At 44.6% G+C, this 15,406-nt stretch overlaps 1 protein-coding gene across 5 annotated transcripts in view; it reads left to right on the top strand.

Annotated features, from left to right (window-relative positions):
* The window catches only part of SCAPER (S-phase cyclin A associated protein in the ER), a 114,579-nt gene that overhangs the window by 26,555 nt on the left and 72,618 nt on the right, over positions 1 to 15,406 (top strand). For all 5 annotated transcript variants that reach the window (XM_087878119.1, XM_060689483.2, XM_087878120.1 and 2 more), the window contains 12 exons: positions 283 to 495; positions 1,464 to 1,634; positions 3,177 to 3,252; positions 3,420 to 3,537; positions 4,543 to 4,654; positions 4,837 to 4,977; positions 7,322 to 7,477; positions 8,208 to 8,350; positions 9,299 to 9,380; positions 9,680 to 9,832; positions 11,348 to 11,455; positions 14,734 to 14,870. In XM_087878119.1, the coding sequence (XP_087734245.1) occupies positions 283 to 495; positions 1,464 to 1,634; positions 3,177 to 3,252; positions 3,420 to 3,537; positions 4,543 to 4,654; positions 4,837 to 4,977; positions 7,322 to 7,477; positions 8,208 to 8,350; positions 9,299 to 9,380; positions 9,680 to 9,832; positions 11,348 to 11,455; positions 14,734 to 14,870 (1,610 nt within the window). The remainder of the gene's footprint in view (positions 1 to 282; positions 496 to 1,463; positions 1,635 to 3,176; positions 3,253 to 3,419; positions 3,538 to 4,542; positions 4,655 to 4,836; positions 4,978 to 7,321; positions 7,478 to 8,207; positions 8,351 to 9,298; positions 9,381 to 9,679; positions 9,833 to 11,347; positions 11,456 to 14,733; positions 14,871 to 15,406) is intronic.

Raw genomic sequence — 15,406 nt, 5'->3', positions numbered from 1 at the left:
TTTAGCTTCGCTAGAAAGCAGGATTTCCTGCTTTCTAGCTGATATAAACCGTGCGGCCCAGCTGATCGTCGGAAACACCGGTTCAGACGAACTACTAGCTTTTTTTTTACTACCGGTTCACCCAAACAGGTGGGAACCGGTAGCATTTCACCCCTGCCTCAGCCCCAGTGTGGCAACACTGAAGCTCCAAGACGGCTCCAAGACGGCTCAAGTCAGCTTCAGGGTTGGCAAATACTCCTCGGAGTATCTCCGTTGCTCATCTGTCTATCTATCCTACATTAGTTCACAGGCCGGGTGTTGGAAGACCTCAAGGTCTCTGAGAAGATCGTTGGACCTTTGCTACCCGTTTCTGAAGTGCCGCTTGTTCTCATAGACGTCGAATGCAACTCCGAGAGTCCACAGGTGGACGGCCACGTCGCCTCCATCGCTCCAAAAAGCGATGAAGGAGAAAATGTCAAGAGCGAAAGCGAAATGGACCCTGCCGATATTTCAAACGTAAGCACCTTCATCTATACCAAGGGGTCCTAAATAGGAGACCACCCAAAAAAAAAAAAAAAACCCACCCAGCTGCTTTCAGTAAATTCACTCACTCACTCACTCACTTATTCATTCATTCATATTTCTATGGCTGCCCATCCAAGTCAATGGCTCTGACTGAGTCAGATTAAATTATTATGAGCTCCTATTTATACCTACCTGTTTTCCACGAAAAAAGACTCAGAAGGAAGGAAGGAAGGAAGGTCTAACTAGCAATAGCACTTATATTTATATGCTGCTTCACAGTGCTTTGCAGCCCTCTCTAAGCGGTTTACAGAGGCAGCCTCTTGCCCCCAACAATCTGGGTCCTCCTTTTACCAATCTCGGAAGGATGGAAGGCTGAGTCAACCTTGAGCTGGTCAAGTTCGAACTGCTGGCAGTGGGTAGAGTAAGCCTGCAATGCTGCATTGTAACCACTGGGATGAAGAAAGGAAGGAAGGAAGGAAGGAAGGAAGGAAGGAAGGAAGGAAGGAAGGAAGGAAGATAGCAATAGCACTTAGACTTATATACCACTTCACAATGCTTACAGCCCTTCTAAGTGGTTTACAGAGTCAGCCTCTTTCCCCCAACAATTTGGGTCCTCCTTTTACTGACCTCGGAGGGATGGAAGGCTGAGTCAACCTTGAGCCGGTCAGTATCAAACTGCAGGCAGCCGGCAGGCAGCAGAATTAGCTGCAGTACTGCATTCTAACCACTGCACCACCATGGCTCTTAAAACATAAATGTAAGGACCAGTAAGTCACTTTTCTCAGTGTCGTCGTAACTTTGAACGGTCGCTAAACGAACAGTTGGAAGTCAAGAACTACATATATCTTTCACTGAGCCACAAACCCATAAAATTTAGTAGATTCACGGTGATCCTTACCTGGATAGTATTGTTCCGATTTCCCAGTCTGCTTTTCTAACCTCCCATTTCCCTTTTGCAGTCCATGGCCGAGGTGCTCGCTAAAAAAGAGGAGTTAGCGGACCGCCTGGAAAAAGCCAACGAGGAGGCCATTGCGAGCGCCATCGCCGAAGAGGAGCAGCTGACAAGAGAGATCGAAGCCGAGGAGAACACCGACATCAACCTAGAAACGGACAACGACAGCGACTTCTCTGTGAGTTTGCAGCTCATGGGGGGCGGGGGGGGAACTGACATTGATGGAAGGGCTCTTTTTCCAGAGCCCTGGTCGGCCTCGAAAATACAACGCTGCTCTTTTATATACTATTTGACATTGAAGAATAGCTGAGCCCTCACTCTGTAATAGGGGAGCCAGGAAAAATATACAAACGTATTCTGAATCGTGGGGTTTCCTTTTCTGAACCGTCTAGAAATTAACTGCTTGTTTCCCAAAGTCTGTAGAGTTTTTCCGTCCCCCCAGCCCAGGTCATGGTTGTCCCGAAGGTGCTTTTTCAGGAGACGACTGGACTTCCTTTGTTTTTTCTTTTGAAGATGGTTTTTCTTTTGAAGAGCTAAAGAAGCTTCTTGGATGAGAAGCAAAACGTCTTCAAAAGAAAAAACAAGAAACTCCAATTGCCTCCTAAAAAATAAGCCCCTTTGGGACAACCATGACTTGGATGACTGAGAATCTCTACAGACGTTTAGCTGTGCAATTTGGGATGGACACCCTTCGAATGGTGTGGATGGATTTCCAGAGGAAAAATTGCAGACTGCAGGAACCATTCGCACCACTCAGGTGAGCCTGAGGACACAGGTAAACCTCCAAGTGCTTCAAAGACTCTCCAAAAGGATGCAAAGGACCATCTGTTTGCAAGGAGTATAAATCCTTCCATTCCTCACCATCTAGTCAGAGCTGAAGAAGCTTCTTGGACGAGAAGCGAAACGTCTTCAAAAGGAAAAAACCAGAAAGTCCAGCTGCCTCCTGAAAAAGCACCTTTGGGATGTGCTTGTTTCCCAGTTAGAGAATTCATGTGGCGCTCTGGGATTTTCAGGGAACTGGGAACTTTTGGGAGAAGAACAAGGACCATTAGAAACTGGAGATTGATTTGAGGACAAACCCTGCTTGTTCTCGGAGAAAGAGTCCCTTTTGCCCAATTCCCTACCATTTCAAAAACAGGGCTTAATTGTGGTTAGTTAAAACAAGCCAGAACATGGGTTAAGATCCTCACTAACAGGTACTCCTCAACTTGTAACCATTCATTTAACGACAGTTTGAAGTCACCATAGCTTCCGAAAAAGTGACTTACGACCTGTACTCACACTTAAACCGTCCCATCACACCTGTGGTCAAGTGACTGCAATTCAGGCATTTGGCAACTAGTTTGCATTCACAACCAGTTGTTTCATCCTGCAGTCACATGACCCCAAATTGCCACCTTTTTTTGCCAATTTACCCACCAAAAAATAACCTCTTGAGGAAACTGGATTCCCTTAACAATTGTGTAATTCGCTTCGCACCCAGGCGATTAGCTTAATCGCAGCTGTAAAAAATTGTCATAAAAACGAATCTGACTTGACTTACGACCCCAACAACTTAGGGCAGAAATCCCAAATCTTAATTCTGGTCATAAGCTGAGGACACTCTGTCACAGCTGTTCTGGACTGGTCTGCAGAAAGTGGAAAGGAACAAGGTGAAGGGGAATTCCTTCTACACTGTTACAGAGCACCTGAAATTCTCTTTTGCATTCTGGATTTTCAGGCCAGCCTGGGCAATGGCAGCATATCCTTCTGCGGCATTTCCATGGACTGGAATGACGTCCTGGCAGATTATGAAGGTACAAATTCTTTTCTCAGACCGAGTTCTGTTTGAAAGAGCCAACATTTACAGTTCATTTGAGAGCCCTGTTTCTCATCACCACCATCGTGCAATTATGGCCAGTTATCCTGGATAACTGGATCAGCTTCAGCTTCAAAAACCCAATTGTCTGTTTTTTTTTTACAGCTCGTGAATCGTGGCGCCAAAATAATTCCTGGGGAGACATCGTGGAAGAAGAACCAGCTCGCCCACCGGGCCACGGAATCCACATGCACGAGAAACTCTCTTCTCCGTCTCGCAAGAGGTCTCCATTTTTTAAACGTTTTAATTCCACTATCTGGGGAAAACTATGAATCAGAATCTGTATGAGTAATACCCTGTTTCCCCAAAAATAAGATATCCTCTGATAATAAGCCCAATCGGGTTTTTGAGCGCATGTGCTAAAATAACCCCCCCCTTTCAAAAATAAGCCCTCCCTGAAAATATTTAAACGCATGCACAGCTGGTCCCTGCCATTTCCTTTGATTTCCTCCATGCGCCCCAAAATAATAAGACCTTCCTGAAAATAAGGCCAAGCGCTTATTTCGGGGTTCAAAAAAATATAAAATAGAGTCTTATTTTTGGGGAAACACTGTAAATACTGATAATTGAAAGGTAAGGAACTTGCAACCCCATGGACAGCGTTCCTCCAGGCCTCCCTGTCCTCTACCATCCTCTCGAGTCCATTTAAGCTCACACCTACTACTTCAGTGACTCCATCCAGCCACCTCGTTCTCTGCCATCCCCTTCTTCTTTTGCCCTCAGTCATTCCCAGCATTAGGTTCTTCTCCAGGGAGTCCTTCCTTCTCATTAGGTGGCCAAAGTATTTGAGTTTCTTCTTCAGGAACTGGCCTTCTAAAGAACAGTCAGAGTTGATCTCCTTTAGGGCTGACCGGTTGGATCGCCTTGCAGTCCAAGGGGCTCGCAGGAGTCTTCTCCAGCACCAGAGTTCAAAGGCCTCCATTCTTTGGTGCTCAGCCTTCCTTAAGGTCCTAGTTTCACAGCCATACATTGCAACTGGGGAAACCATAGCCTTGATTATAGGCACTAGGTACAATTATAGAGGTACACTATATCATATCCTGCAAACAAAGTTTGAACTGGGGATCTTCTAAATGAGACGTTGATGTCTTTGCATCCTCGTTGAAACCCTCCAAGCTGTAACTCTGTTTTTAAAACTTCTGTGCTGTTTATGCAGCGTACTGTAGGTTTCAGCTGCTTCCATGTTATTCCTTTGGTGCTCAGTTTTTCGTGTCTTTTCTTTCCCAAGGACAATTGCAGAATCGAAGAAGAAGCACGAAGAGAAGCAGATGAAGGCTCAGCAGCTGAGAGAGAAGCTCCGCGAAGAGAAAACGCTAAAGCTTCAGAAATTAATGGAAAGGGTAAATTTGCCATGGCTCTTTTTAATGTCCCAATCCTGAAATTGGGCCCCAAAAGTTGTGTTTCCCCCAACCGTGTCGGGGGAACGATCCATACGACCACGATCAATATTCGTGGCAAGTTGCACAATGAAATATACCGTAACGGTTTGGGGGCTTCTTTGACTCTTCATTCTCCCCTGCAGGAAAAAGATGTGAAAAAATGGAAAGAAGAATTGTTGGACCAGAGGCGAAGGATGATGGAGGAAAAATTGCTCCACGCAGAATTTAAACGTGAAGTGCAGTTGCAAGCGATCGTCAAAAAAGCCCAAGAGGAAGAAGCTAAGGTAAGATCGCTCAGCTCAGGATCTCATTGCATTTTATGGACATGATCCTAATTACAAGTTAGTCCAGAGCCCAGCAGTAGAAATCATAATATATCTTTGGTCCAAATTTGTGTACCCCTGATCTACTAAATTGCATTAGGCGTTTCCCTTTCAGGCCAGTCATTTGGGCACTGAATCACTATAACAGCGGTCCTCGGCCTGAGGCCCCGTTTGTCTTTTTGAAGTTATTTGCTTCAGTGTTACCTCAAAACAGTGAGATAGATTCCTCAAGGTCTTTTTTCTGAAGCTTTGAAGAAGACTCTGAAGGCCAAGTATGATTTTCAGCAGCTGGATGTTGATGTCTGACTTTCCGCCAATGAACTGTTTCCACCAAAGGACACAGTTTTCTCTCTGTCCCTTTTCATCACTAGGTTCAGTTCCTTGAAGACAACCTATCAACCTTAAGTGAAATAAACTGAAATAAGCGCAGCCGCTTAGATTTGATGGGAAAGCCCTTCCGTTAGAGAAGAGAGATGAATTTTTGCGCCGAGGTTTCCGTTTGCCTGGTTTGGCATCTTAATTCAGTACTGCTTTTTTATTTTTATTTTTTTAAATGTGCTGCCCTTGTCTCAGTTTGATAACTAGAAGGCAGAGCCGTCCTATAAATTTGATGTTCACTACTGTGATGTCGAGAGTTGATTTGTAGGCAAGGTATTTGTGCTACGGAGAGAGCTGATTTTCATTTCCACAGGAGATGGAGAATTTCAAGGGTCTGTGCGTGTGTACGTACCGGGTGCTATTTTTGAAAAGTCATGTTTTTAATGCTTTGCGAGCCCTTAAGAAGACCCAGTTGGATAAGTCCATTAGCCTGCTGGCTGCTCCTTCCCTTCCCTTAGAACTGCTGTCATTTCTTTTACCTGCGGGCCCTGATTTCCTTAATCCCGGGTGACCCCGGCAATCAGATTAACAACCCAACCTGTCATAATTCCCACTTTAGCAGATGTGCTAAAGCATTGCATCGGTTCAGCTGGGCGCGAGATCCCCGGCCTTTTGCACCCCGAGATCGCAGCTAATTGGGTCAGAGCTACCAGTGGGGAAGGGGGGAGGTTGGGGGGGGGGGCATAGGAAAAGAAGGCTGAGACTTTCACAGCTGTTCCCCTTTCCCTTCCCCCCCCCTCCCACCGCCACCCGCTCAGTGAGCTGCAAAAAATCCGCCCTGCAAATATGTTCCACTCGGCAAACAAAGCGGAAAGTTGGACCCTGTCTGGGGATGTTTGACACAGCTGTAAATGGTGGGAGAGAAAGTACGAAAATCAGAAGAGTCAAAAGAGGCCGTTTAGCCTCAACTCAGGACAGAAATATCCAATGTCTTTCTCTTGCCTTGCGCTTTCCTTCTGCAGATTTGAGAACTAGAGGGCAAGAGCCGAGAGAGAAAGCAAGAGGAAGTATGGTACAACGGAAGATGCTTTTTAAAGAGGGGGAGAGACCATTGCTTAGGGCAGGGATGGCTAACCTTTTTGGCACTGTGCCCAAACTGGAACATGCGCATGTGCATGCGTGCATGTGCTAGAACCCAGAAGAGAGCAGGTGGCCAGCACACATGCGCGTGGCAGCTAGCTGCTCTTCCGGTTTCCATCACACGCATGCACACTGGGCAGCCGGTCCAGCGTGGATGTGCACTAGCCAGCTGCTCTCTTCCGGGTTCTGGTGCATGCATGTGCGCTGGACAGGTCTGGCCAGCTCACATGCATGTGCTGAAACCCGAAAGAGCAGTTGGCAATAGCACGTGTGCCCACAGAGAGGGCTCTGCGAGCCACCTCTGGCACACATGCCACAGGTTCGCCATCACAGGCTTAGGGAATCCGCGTGCATTGGGATGGTGTTTCTCCATCCCAGGCCAGTGAATTCATTCTCAGGAAGCGAGGGTCCCCAGAAAAAGGAAGCGCGTTGCACAAATCGCTTTGATCTGATGATGCAGTGGAGGACTTGAGCACTCTTGGAAATCCATCGGGGATCCATCTGTCCTGGAGCTCCAGCTCCAGAGATCTAACAGACATTTCATTCATTCCCCTATAAATTTTCTCTGCTAGTTGGGTAGTGAAATGTCTGCAAGGAAACAGCCAAGCTCAGAGAGCATCGAGAACCCCACAAATCTTCTCTGATTCCCTTAAGGCAGTGATGGCAACGTGAAGGTAGGTGGACTTCAGCTCCCAGAATTCTCCAGCCGGTCATGTTTAAGTTAACCAAATTATTTCATTTCCCATAACCGAGTGGCGTATAACTGTCTAAAGGGTTTGCCGTTTTATTTTGCTCCAATCCAATTTTTCATCGTGGTTATCGGAGTTCCCAATTCCCTCTTTGGCAGGTGAATGAAATTGCATTCATAAACACGTTGGAAGCCCAGAATAAGCGCCACGATGTTCTGTCCAAACTGAAAGAATACGAACAAAGACTGAATGAATTACAGGAAGAGCGCCAACGAAGGCAGGAAGAGAAGCAAGCCCGCGACGAAGCTGTCCAGGTACCCCTTAACTTCACAAAGGCTAGAAAGAGTTGTAAATGTCAGTAACAAAGAAGAGAGGAGCTGTTAATGGTTTATTGCTTCGACTTACTACTGTCCTACTTTGGAACACTATTGTGGTAGCCTGCCTTCCCTCCCTCCCTTCTCTTCCAACTCTTCCTTTTTCTTCTCTTCCTTGTCTTCTCCTCGCTCTAAAATGCTACTGAGCTCTGGATCAGCTAGTTAGCCTACATGGAACTCAGCATGATGATATGGTCTGTCTGTCTGTCTGTCTGTCTGTCTCTGTCTATCTATCTATCTATCTATCACCTTTTTATTCCATCAAGCAGGCTTGGCCTAATCTCTTCCTTTTAAATATGTAAATTTTAATCTGTTTTTAAATTATTGGGGTATTTTAATTTGTCTGGGCCAAATAATTTAATCTGATTTTATTGGGTTTTTAATTTTTGTGTATTTATGTATTTTATTGTTGCTGTTCACCGCCCTGAGTCCTTCGGGAGTAGGGCGGTATACAAATCAAATAAACTAAACTAAACTAAACTAAACTAAACTATCATCTATCTGTCCATCCATCCATCCATTGTCTATCTATCTCTATCCATCCATTTTCTAGCTATCTGCATCCAGCCATCAATCATCCATCCATCCATCAATCCCAAAGCTTCTGTCCTTTCTATCGTGTAAACCGTTCAGAATTTCTATATTTAACAATGAATTGTTTCCTCTCTAGGAACGGAAACGAGCTTTGGAAGCGGAGCGTCAGGCCCGGGTGGAAGAGCTGCTAATGAAGAGGAAAGAACAAGAAGCTCGGATTGAGCAGCAGAGGCAGGAGAAGGAGAAAGCCAGGGAAGATGCAGCTCGGGAGCGGGCCAGGTAGCCGTTGTGAAGCCACTTCCAGTTTTTAATTTAATTCCAATCCAAGAGTTTCGGTCAAGTGTTTTTCAACCTTGCCAACTTTAAGATGCATGGACTTCGATTCCCGGAGGCTGGGGGATTCTGGGAGTCAAAGTCCACCCATCTTAAACTTGCCATGAATTGAGAAATGTTTGCAAATAGAATGTGCAAATGCTAAATTCATTTATTGGGGGTCTAACCCTAGAAAATAGAGACACCCATAAAGGCATTGGAGTATGTTGGAACTACTGGATCAGGGCTGAAATCCAGCAGGTTCTGACAAGTTCTGGAGAACCGGTAGCAGAAATTTTGAGTAGTTTGGAGAACCGGCAAATATCACCTCTGGCTGGCCCCAGAATGGGGTGGAAATGGAGATTTTGCAATATCCTTCCCCGAGGAGTGGGGAGGGAATGGGGATTTTGCAGTAGCCTTCTCCTGCCAAGCCACACCATGCCCACCAAGCCACGCCCACAGAACCGGTAGTAAAAAAAAAATTGGATTTCACCACCGTACTGGATGAATGGAGGGAAAGAGACACACACAAGATGAATTTCTGGATTTTGCTACTCTTGATAAGATGAGAAGATAAAATAAAATGATAAGATAAGATAACTTTAATGTTATTTTTTTACTGCGAGCATACTGGCCCACATTAAAAATGAGTGTAGATGTTCTGCTTTGGATACCACGAAGCCCCCTCCAAGAAGGTAAGGAAAACAGGCCATGAAGAGGATGTGTAGGATCCCAGACAATCGTACGGACAATGCTCCACCATGGCTTATATGCCATGTCCTGGATAGAAGGAAGTAAATTTCCAATCTTTTCTGCTGTCCTTACCACTCTCTGCACCGCCTTCCTGTCTGAACCAGAAAAGATGTTGCTCCATTCGAGTGCCTTCATTTTTCTATGTCTCTGCTCTTTGCGTAGAGATCGGGAAGAGAGATTAGCTGCTCTGACCGCAGCCCAGCAAGAAGCCATGGAGGAGCTCCAGAAAAAGATCCAGTTGAAGGTATGGACCAGAAAGACATCTCCATAAACTCACAGAGCAGTGGTTCTCAACCTGGGATCTGTGGACCCCGGCGAGGGGTGGGGGGTGGGACAACGACATGTTGTCACAAGGGCTTGAAGCAAAGTTACGATTTAAATCTTAAGTCTTGGGGGTGCGTGGCCGTGGTTTGCAACCACAAAAGGTATTTAAAGGGGATGAAGTTAAGGTTGAGAGCCATTGGCCTAGAGATCTCTGTCAGGCCTGCTGTTAACCTTCCAACCAATCGGGGGACGCGCCTCTAACCTTTCGATCACATGCAGCACGATGAGAGCATCCGGAGGCACATGGAGCAGATCGAACAGAGGAAAGAAAAAGCCGCCGAATTAAGCAGCGGAAGACACGCCAACACGGACTACGCGCCCAAGCTCACCCCCTACGAGCGAAAGAAGCAGTGTTCCCTCTGCAATGTTGTGGTAGGACTCTCCCTCTTACTAGCCTCTTGAGACCAAAGTGTGCCTCAGCCATCGAGGCCTTCTTAGCTGTGTCCAGATAGCAATAGCACTCAGACTTGTAAAATGCTTCACAGTGCTTTCCAGCCCTCTCTAAGCGGTTTACAGAGTCAGCATATTTACCCCCAACAATCTGGGTCCTCATTTTACCCATCTCGGAAGGATGGAAGGCTGAGTCAACCTTGAGCCAGTCAGGATCAAACTCCAGACTATGGGCAGTTAGCCTGCAATACTGCATTCTAACCACTGTAACACCAAGGAAGGAAGGAAGGAGGAAAGGAAAGGAAAGGAAAGGAAAGGAAAGGAAAGGAAAGGAAAGGAAAGGAAAGGAAAGGAAAGGAAAGGAAAGGAAAGAAGGAAAGGAAGGAAGGAAGGAAGGAAGGAAGGAAGGAAGGAACCAATAGCACTTACACTTATATACCACTCCACAGTGTTTTACAGCCCTCTCTAAGCAGTTTACAGAGTCAGCATTTTCCCCCCAACAATCTGGGTCCTCATTTTACCCATCTTGGAAGGATGGAAGGCTGAGTCAACCTTGAGCCAGTCAGGATCAAACTCCAGACTATGGGCAGTTAGCCTGCAATACTGCATTCTAACCACTGTAACACCAAGGAAGGAAGGAAGGAGGAAAGGAAAGGAAAGGAAAGGAAAGGAAAGGAAAGGAAAGGAAAGGAAAGGAAAGGAAAGGAAAGGAAAGGAAGGAACCAATAGCACTTACACTTATATACCACTCCACAGTGTTTTACAGTCCTCTCTAAGCAGTTTACAGAGTCAGCATTTTCCCCCCAACAAACTGGGTCCTCATTTTACCCACCTCGGAAGGACGGAAGGCTGCGTCAACCTTGAGCCAGTGAGACCTGAACTGCCAAATTGCTGGCAGCTGGTGATCAGCAGAAGTAACCTGCACTACTGCATTCTAACCACTGTGCCACCGCGGCTCCCTCACGATGAGGATCACTCAAAGGGGAGAGTAGATCTTCCCTGCCATTTCTTCCTTGCAGAGATCCTCCAAGACAAGGCATTTCTGCAGAGCAGAAGAAACTTCCCACTGCTTTTCCCTGGGCCAGATGTTGAGGCATCCCTTCCCAGTTGACACCCTCCTCCAGATGTGTCAGGTCTTGAGCTTTGCCGGTCGGGCTGGGTTGACTCAATATCGATGGAGATCCTCCATCAACCAGGGTGTCACAGTTGTCCCAAAAGTGCTTTTCCCAAAGGCAGCTGGACTTTCTCGTTTCTTTCCTTGGAAAACATTTCGCTTCTCATCCAAGAAGCTTCTTCCGAAGGGTGCACATTGAGAAGAGACACCTCAACATCTGGCCTGGAGAAAAGCAGTGAAGGATAGTGGAGAACCATCTCCTCTTTGCCCAGCCAGGTCCATCAAACTTCTCCCCTGTAGCAGCTGGCCTAGCCATGACCTGTTGGGTTGGCTTTCTCAAGTTTTGGCATGAATGAACTGAGCAAATGTTGCGCCTTTTCCAGATTTCCTCGGAGGTGTATCTCTTTAGCCACATTAAGGGGAAGAAGCATCAACAAGCCGTGAGAGAAAACAGCAGCATCCAAGGCCGAGAACTCTCCGATGAAGAAGTGGTAAGTCTTCTCTCTATTTTTTCCCCCTAATTTTTATTATCCAACAGAAAATGGTTGTTATGTTGGCACAGCCTTGATCCAATTACTGGAAGATCTGAAGGATTTGTAATCCAGGACAGTGTAACAGGCAGCAGATATAAGCAGTGTTTCTCAACCTTGACAACTTTTTGTTCTGACCTAGGCTTCCTGAGTCAGTAAAACACACGAGTAGTCCCAAAAACCTCTTTTATTTCAACGGCTGTGAATTCTGTTCATTCACAGATGAGTCCCAAATAGTTGTACAGAGTCCTTCGGGATAAGGCTGATAATCACCCATCTTTATCTCCCTTGACACGCTGCCAAAGACCTAATTGGCAAAGCCACACGGAGTCCAGAATCAAACAGAGCTTCAGACTTTAAACTGAACAGAATTAACAAGGTTGTTTCCTGCAAAGGCCCATGTGCCTTTGCTCCTCTTTTAAGTCTTATGGGAGGGGCCAATCATCTCCCAGCCCTACTCCCGAGTCATCCTTTTTGTTTTAACTGTTCTTGCCTTCTGACAGCTCTGTGCATGCACACACTGGGAACAGGCTCCCGCTGTTCCTCTGCCTCGCTGAGGTCCAACTCTGGAGGCTCCGGAGGCAGCACGTCCCTCCCAGATGGCCCTTTCTCTGCCTCCGACGCAGAGCCTTCGTCCGAGCCTTCCCCAGACTCCAGGACTGGCCCATGGTCTTCCCCCAACCTCCTCACTGTCCGACTCTGCTGCCAGCTCCTCAGGCTGCCGGTGGACCACAACACTTTTAGATGTATGGACTTCAAGTCCCAGAATTCCTTAGCCAATTCTGGAAATTGAAATCCACACATCTTAAAGGTGTCCAGGTTGAGAAACGTTAGGTTAGAACCTGGGTCTTAACACAGCCCATAAATGAATTTGAGGATTCAGAGACCATAAGTCTAAATAACCAGCCAGAAGAGTAGAAGCATTGGTGGAAGATATGTTCACTACATTGTCCTACTCGGAGCAAGAAGATGGAGAGATACCCAGCTGCAGTGGGACTTAAACCTTTCAGGAAAACTGGAGCTGAGCTTTTTGGAACTACCGTTTTTTATGCAACACTCTGACTGGGTTAACACGTGATGGCAAGCTATACTGTTTCTTTGGGGCGGGCTTGGTGGATTCCATCAACGTCGTGGAAGTTCAGTCATCATCAATGGTTGCTTTGGTCAATGGGTCTTTTGATGCGATCCATTAATGCTTAGGTATTCCTGAGGAAGTCCTGAAAGAAATACTCTGTCATGGACCGACTCTTATTTTCCAATCCTGTGTTCAAGATGGCGCTTTCCTGCAGGACATATTGAACAGAAGAAGTCTTCCTTTAATCTTTAATTCTCCTGAGAGCTTGGTACCTTTTCTGAATTTTTCCCCATTTTGCTTGGAATCCGGAAGTACCCTGTTGTTTGTTGAGTTAATTCGTTTTAATCGGTTTTACGATTAAAACCGTCAGCAAAGTATTATGATAAATCCTAATATAATTTGGTCTTTCTTACTAAGTATAGCTCTGGGCAAAATTTATATCCGTCTAGAACAACAACATTTATGATTTGCATACTTAAGAGTAAAATTTGAAAATACGGGAATAAATAATGTGGTTGAGTCAGCTGAGTTTTACTTCTCTCTGTTCCCCATTTTATTTTTAATCAATGGAGGCACCTCTAGGTGAATGCACTATTCCTACTTAAAGTTATTGCTTTTCACCTCTGATGCCTTCATATTAAATGACCCTTCTTCTCTGATGTATAAGATTTTTATTTATACTACCTCTGACCTAATGAAATTTCACCTTTAGCCTCCTGCACTTGACACTTCGGATAACATACACTTGATCTTTGACACATTTTTGTTTTAAGCCCAGAATGGGTAAGAGCTGCCTGCCACACAACCGAAATAACTCCATCGGAGAGGTCAATTCCAGACAAGGTTTCCATACTGAACCACAGAACTTGTCTTTAGTGTTAGAAAATTCTATTGACAAAGATTACAGCGTAGAATCCCAATCCTAGTAGTTATTGCTGTTTTTATTTTATTTATTTTATTATTATTATTATTATTATTATTATTATTATTGTCATCATCATCATCTCTTTTATTCATTAAATATGAAACTCAGTCAACTAAACATTTAAAAATGTGTCACAAATACCATTGACTGGTGCTAATGGTTGATACGGGTTGCTGCCAGCATCCTAAGGATCAACCAAGTACCTTCTTAAGATGTACGATGTTCCAAGTAGTGCAGTTTTTTCAAGTTCCACTGGTGTTATTGCAGGAAGCTGCAATTTGCTGATGCATTTTGGGAAATTCTTGGACATGGTACCAAGTGCCCCAATGACAATGGGTATCACTGTTACATATTTCATCCATAATTGTGTAATTTCGATGGCCAACTTGCCATATTTTCTGATTTTTTCCAGTTGTTTTTCTTCGACTCTGTGTTCCAAATGACGATCCGTCTGTATTCGAAATTATTATTATTATTATTATTATTATTATTATTATTATTATTATTATTCATCGCACGGTCAGCCAGATGTTCAGACTCGGTTTGGCATTTTTGTATACCTATCAAATCCTTACCAAGGACCTGGGTTAGGCAGATGTGGATGTTTCATGATGTTATATCCAGATCTGCTATCCCAGGTCCTTTGTAAGGACTTTACATAGCACTTCACAGCCCTCTTTAAGCAGTTTACAGAGTCAGCATCTTGGTCCCCAACAATCTGAGTCCTCGTTTTACCCACCTCGGAAGGATGGAAGTTTGAGTCAATCTTCAGCCAGTCAGGATTGAACTCCAGATTGTGGGCAGAGTTAGCCTGCAATGTTGCATTCTAACCACTAGGCAGGCAGGCAGGCAGGCAGGAAGGAAGGAAGATAACAACAGCACTTAGACTTATATTTATTTATTTATTTATTTATTTATTTATTTATTTATTTATTTATTTATTATTTATTATTCAAATTTCTATACCGCCCTTCTCCTTTCGGACTCAGGGCGGTGAACAGCCAAAATAAAAACATCTATACATAACATTACAGTTAAAAATAAAGTTAAAATAATTTATAAATTTATAAATTATACCACTTCACAGTACTCTTGTAAACAAAAATATACTCCGACATTACCAGTTTTAATACTCTCTGGCTTTTGAACGGTGGGTTTCTCATTTTTAGGCTGCAGGAACGGAAGCCAGAGTGGGGTACAATCTTTTCAGTGTTCCCATTGCTCTCTCCTTTCTTCTAGGAACATCTCTCCTTAAAGAAATACATTGTGGACATTGTGGTAGAAAACACGGTTCCCTCCGAGCCTGGAAAAGACAGTGAAGAGAGGCAGAGGACAAAAAAGAAAGCCAAGAAATTGAAGGCACGGATGAGCTCAAGGTATCGGCTTTGGAAACGCACACAAACTCATACACACACACACACACACACGTAGTCTTTGTTACAACAGTTTGTTTAGTAACTGTTCAAAGTTACAACGGCACTGAAAAAAACCTGATTTAGGACCATTTTTCACACTTACGACCAACTGTCTCAAATTTATGACGGTTGCAGTGTCCTGGGGTCATGTGATCCCCTTTTGCAACCTTCTGACAAGCAGAGTCAACGGGGAAGGCAGGTTCACTGAACAGTCGTGTGACTTGACTTAACAACTGCAGTGATTCACTTAACAACTGGGGCAAGAAAGGTCGTAAAATGGGACAAAACTCACTTTACAAATGTTTAGTCTAGCAACAGAAATTTTGGACTCAATTGGGGTCATAAGTCAAAGACTACCTGCATATACATATAATATATATATTATTTATCATTAAACCTTTTCATGCAAACAAAGAGATAGATAGATAGATAGATAGATAGATAGATAGATAGATAGATAGATAGATAGATTTTTTTTTCATTAGTTCTTTTGCATG

The sequence above is a fragment of the Pantherophis guttatus genome, chromosome 13 (genome assembly GCF_059756535.1).
Source record: "Pantherophis guttatus breed Tessera chromosome 13, ASM5975653v1, whole genome shotgun sequence".
Taxonomy (NCBI): Eukaryota; Metazoa; Chordata; class Lepidosauria; order Squamata; family Colubridae; genus Pantherophis; species Pantherophis guttatus.
Note: the sequence above shows the minus strand (reverse complement) of the source record. Positions and strands in the feature narration are given on the sequence as shown.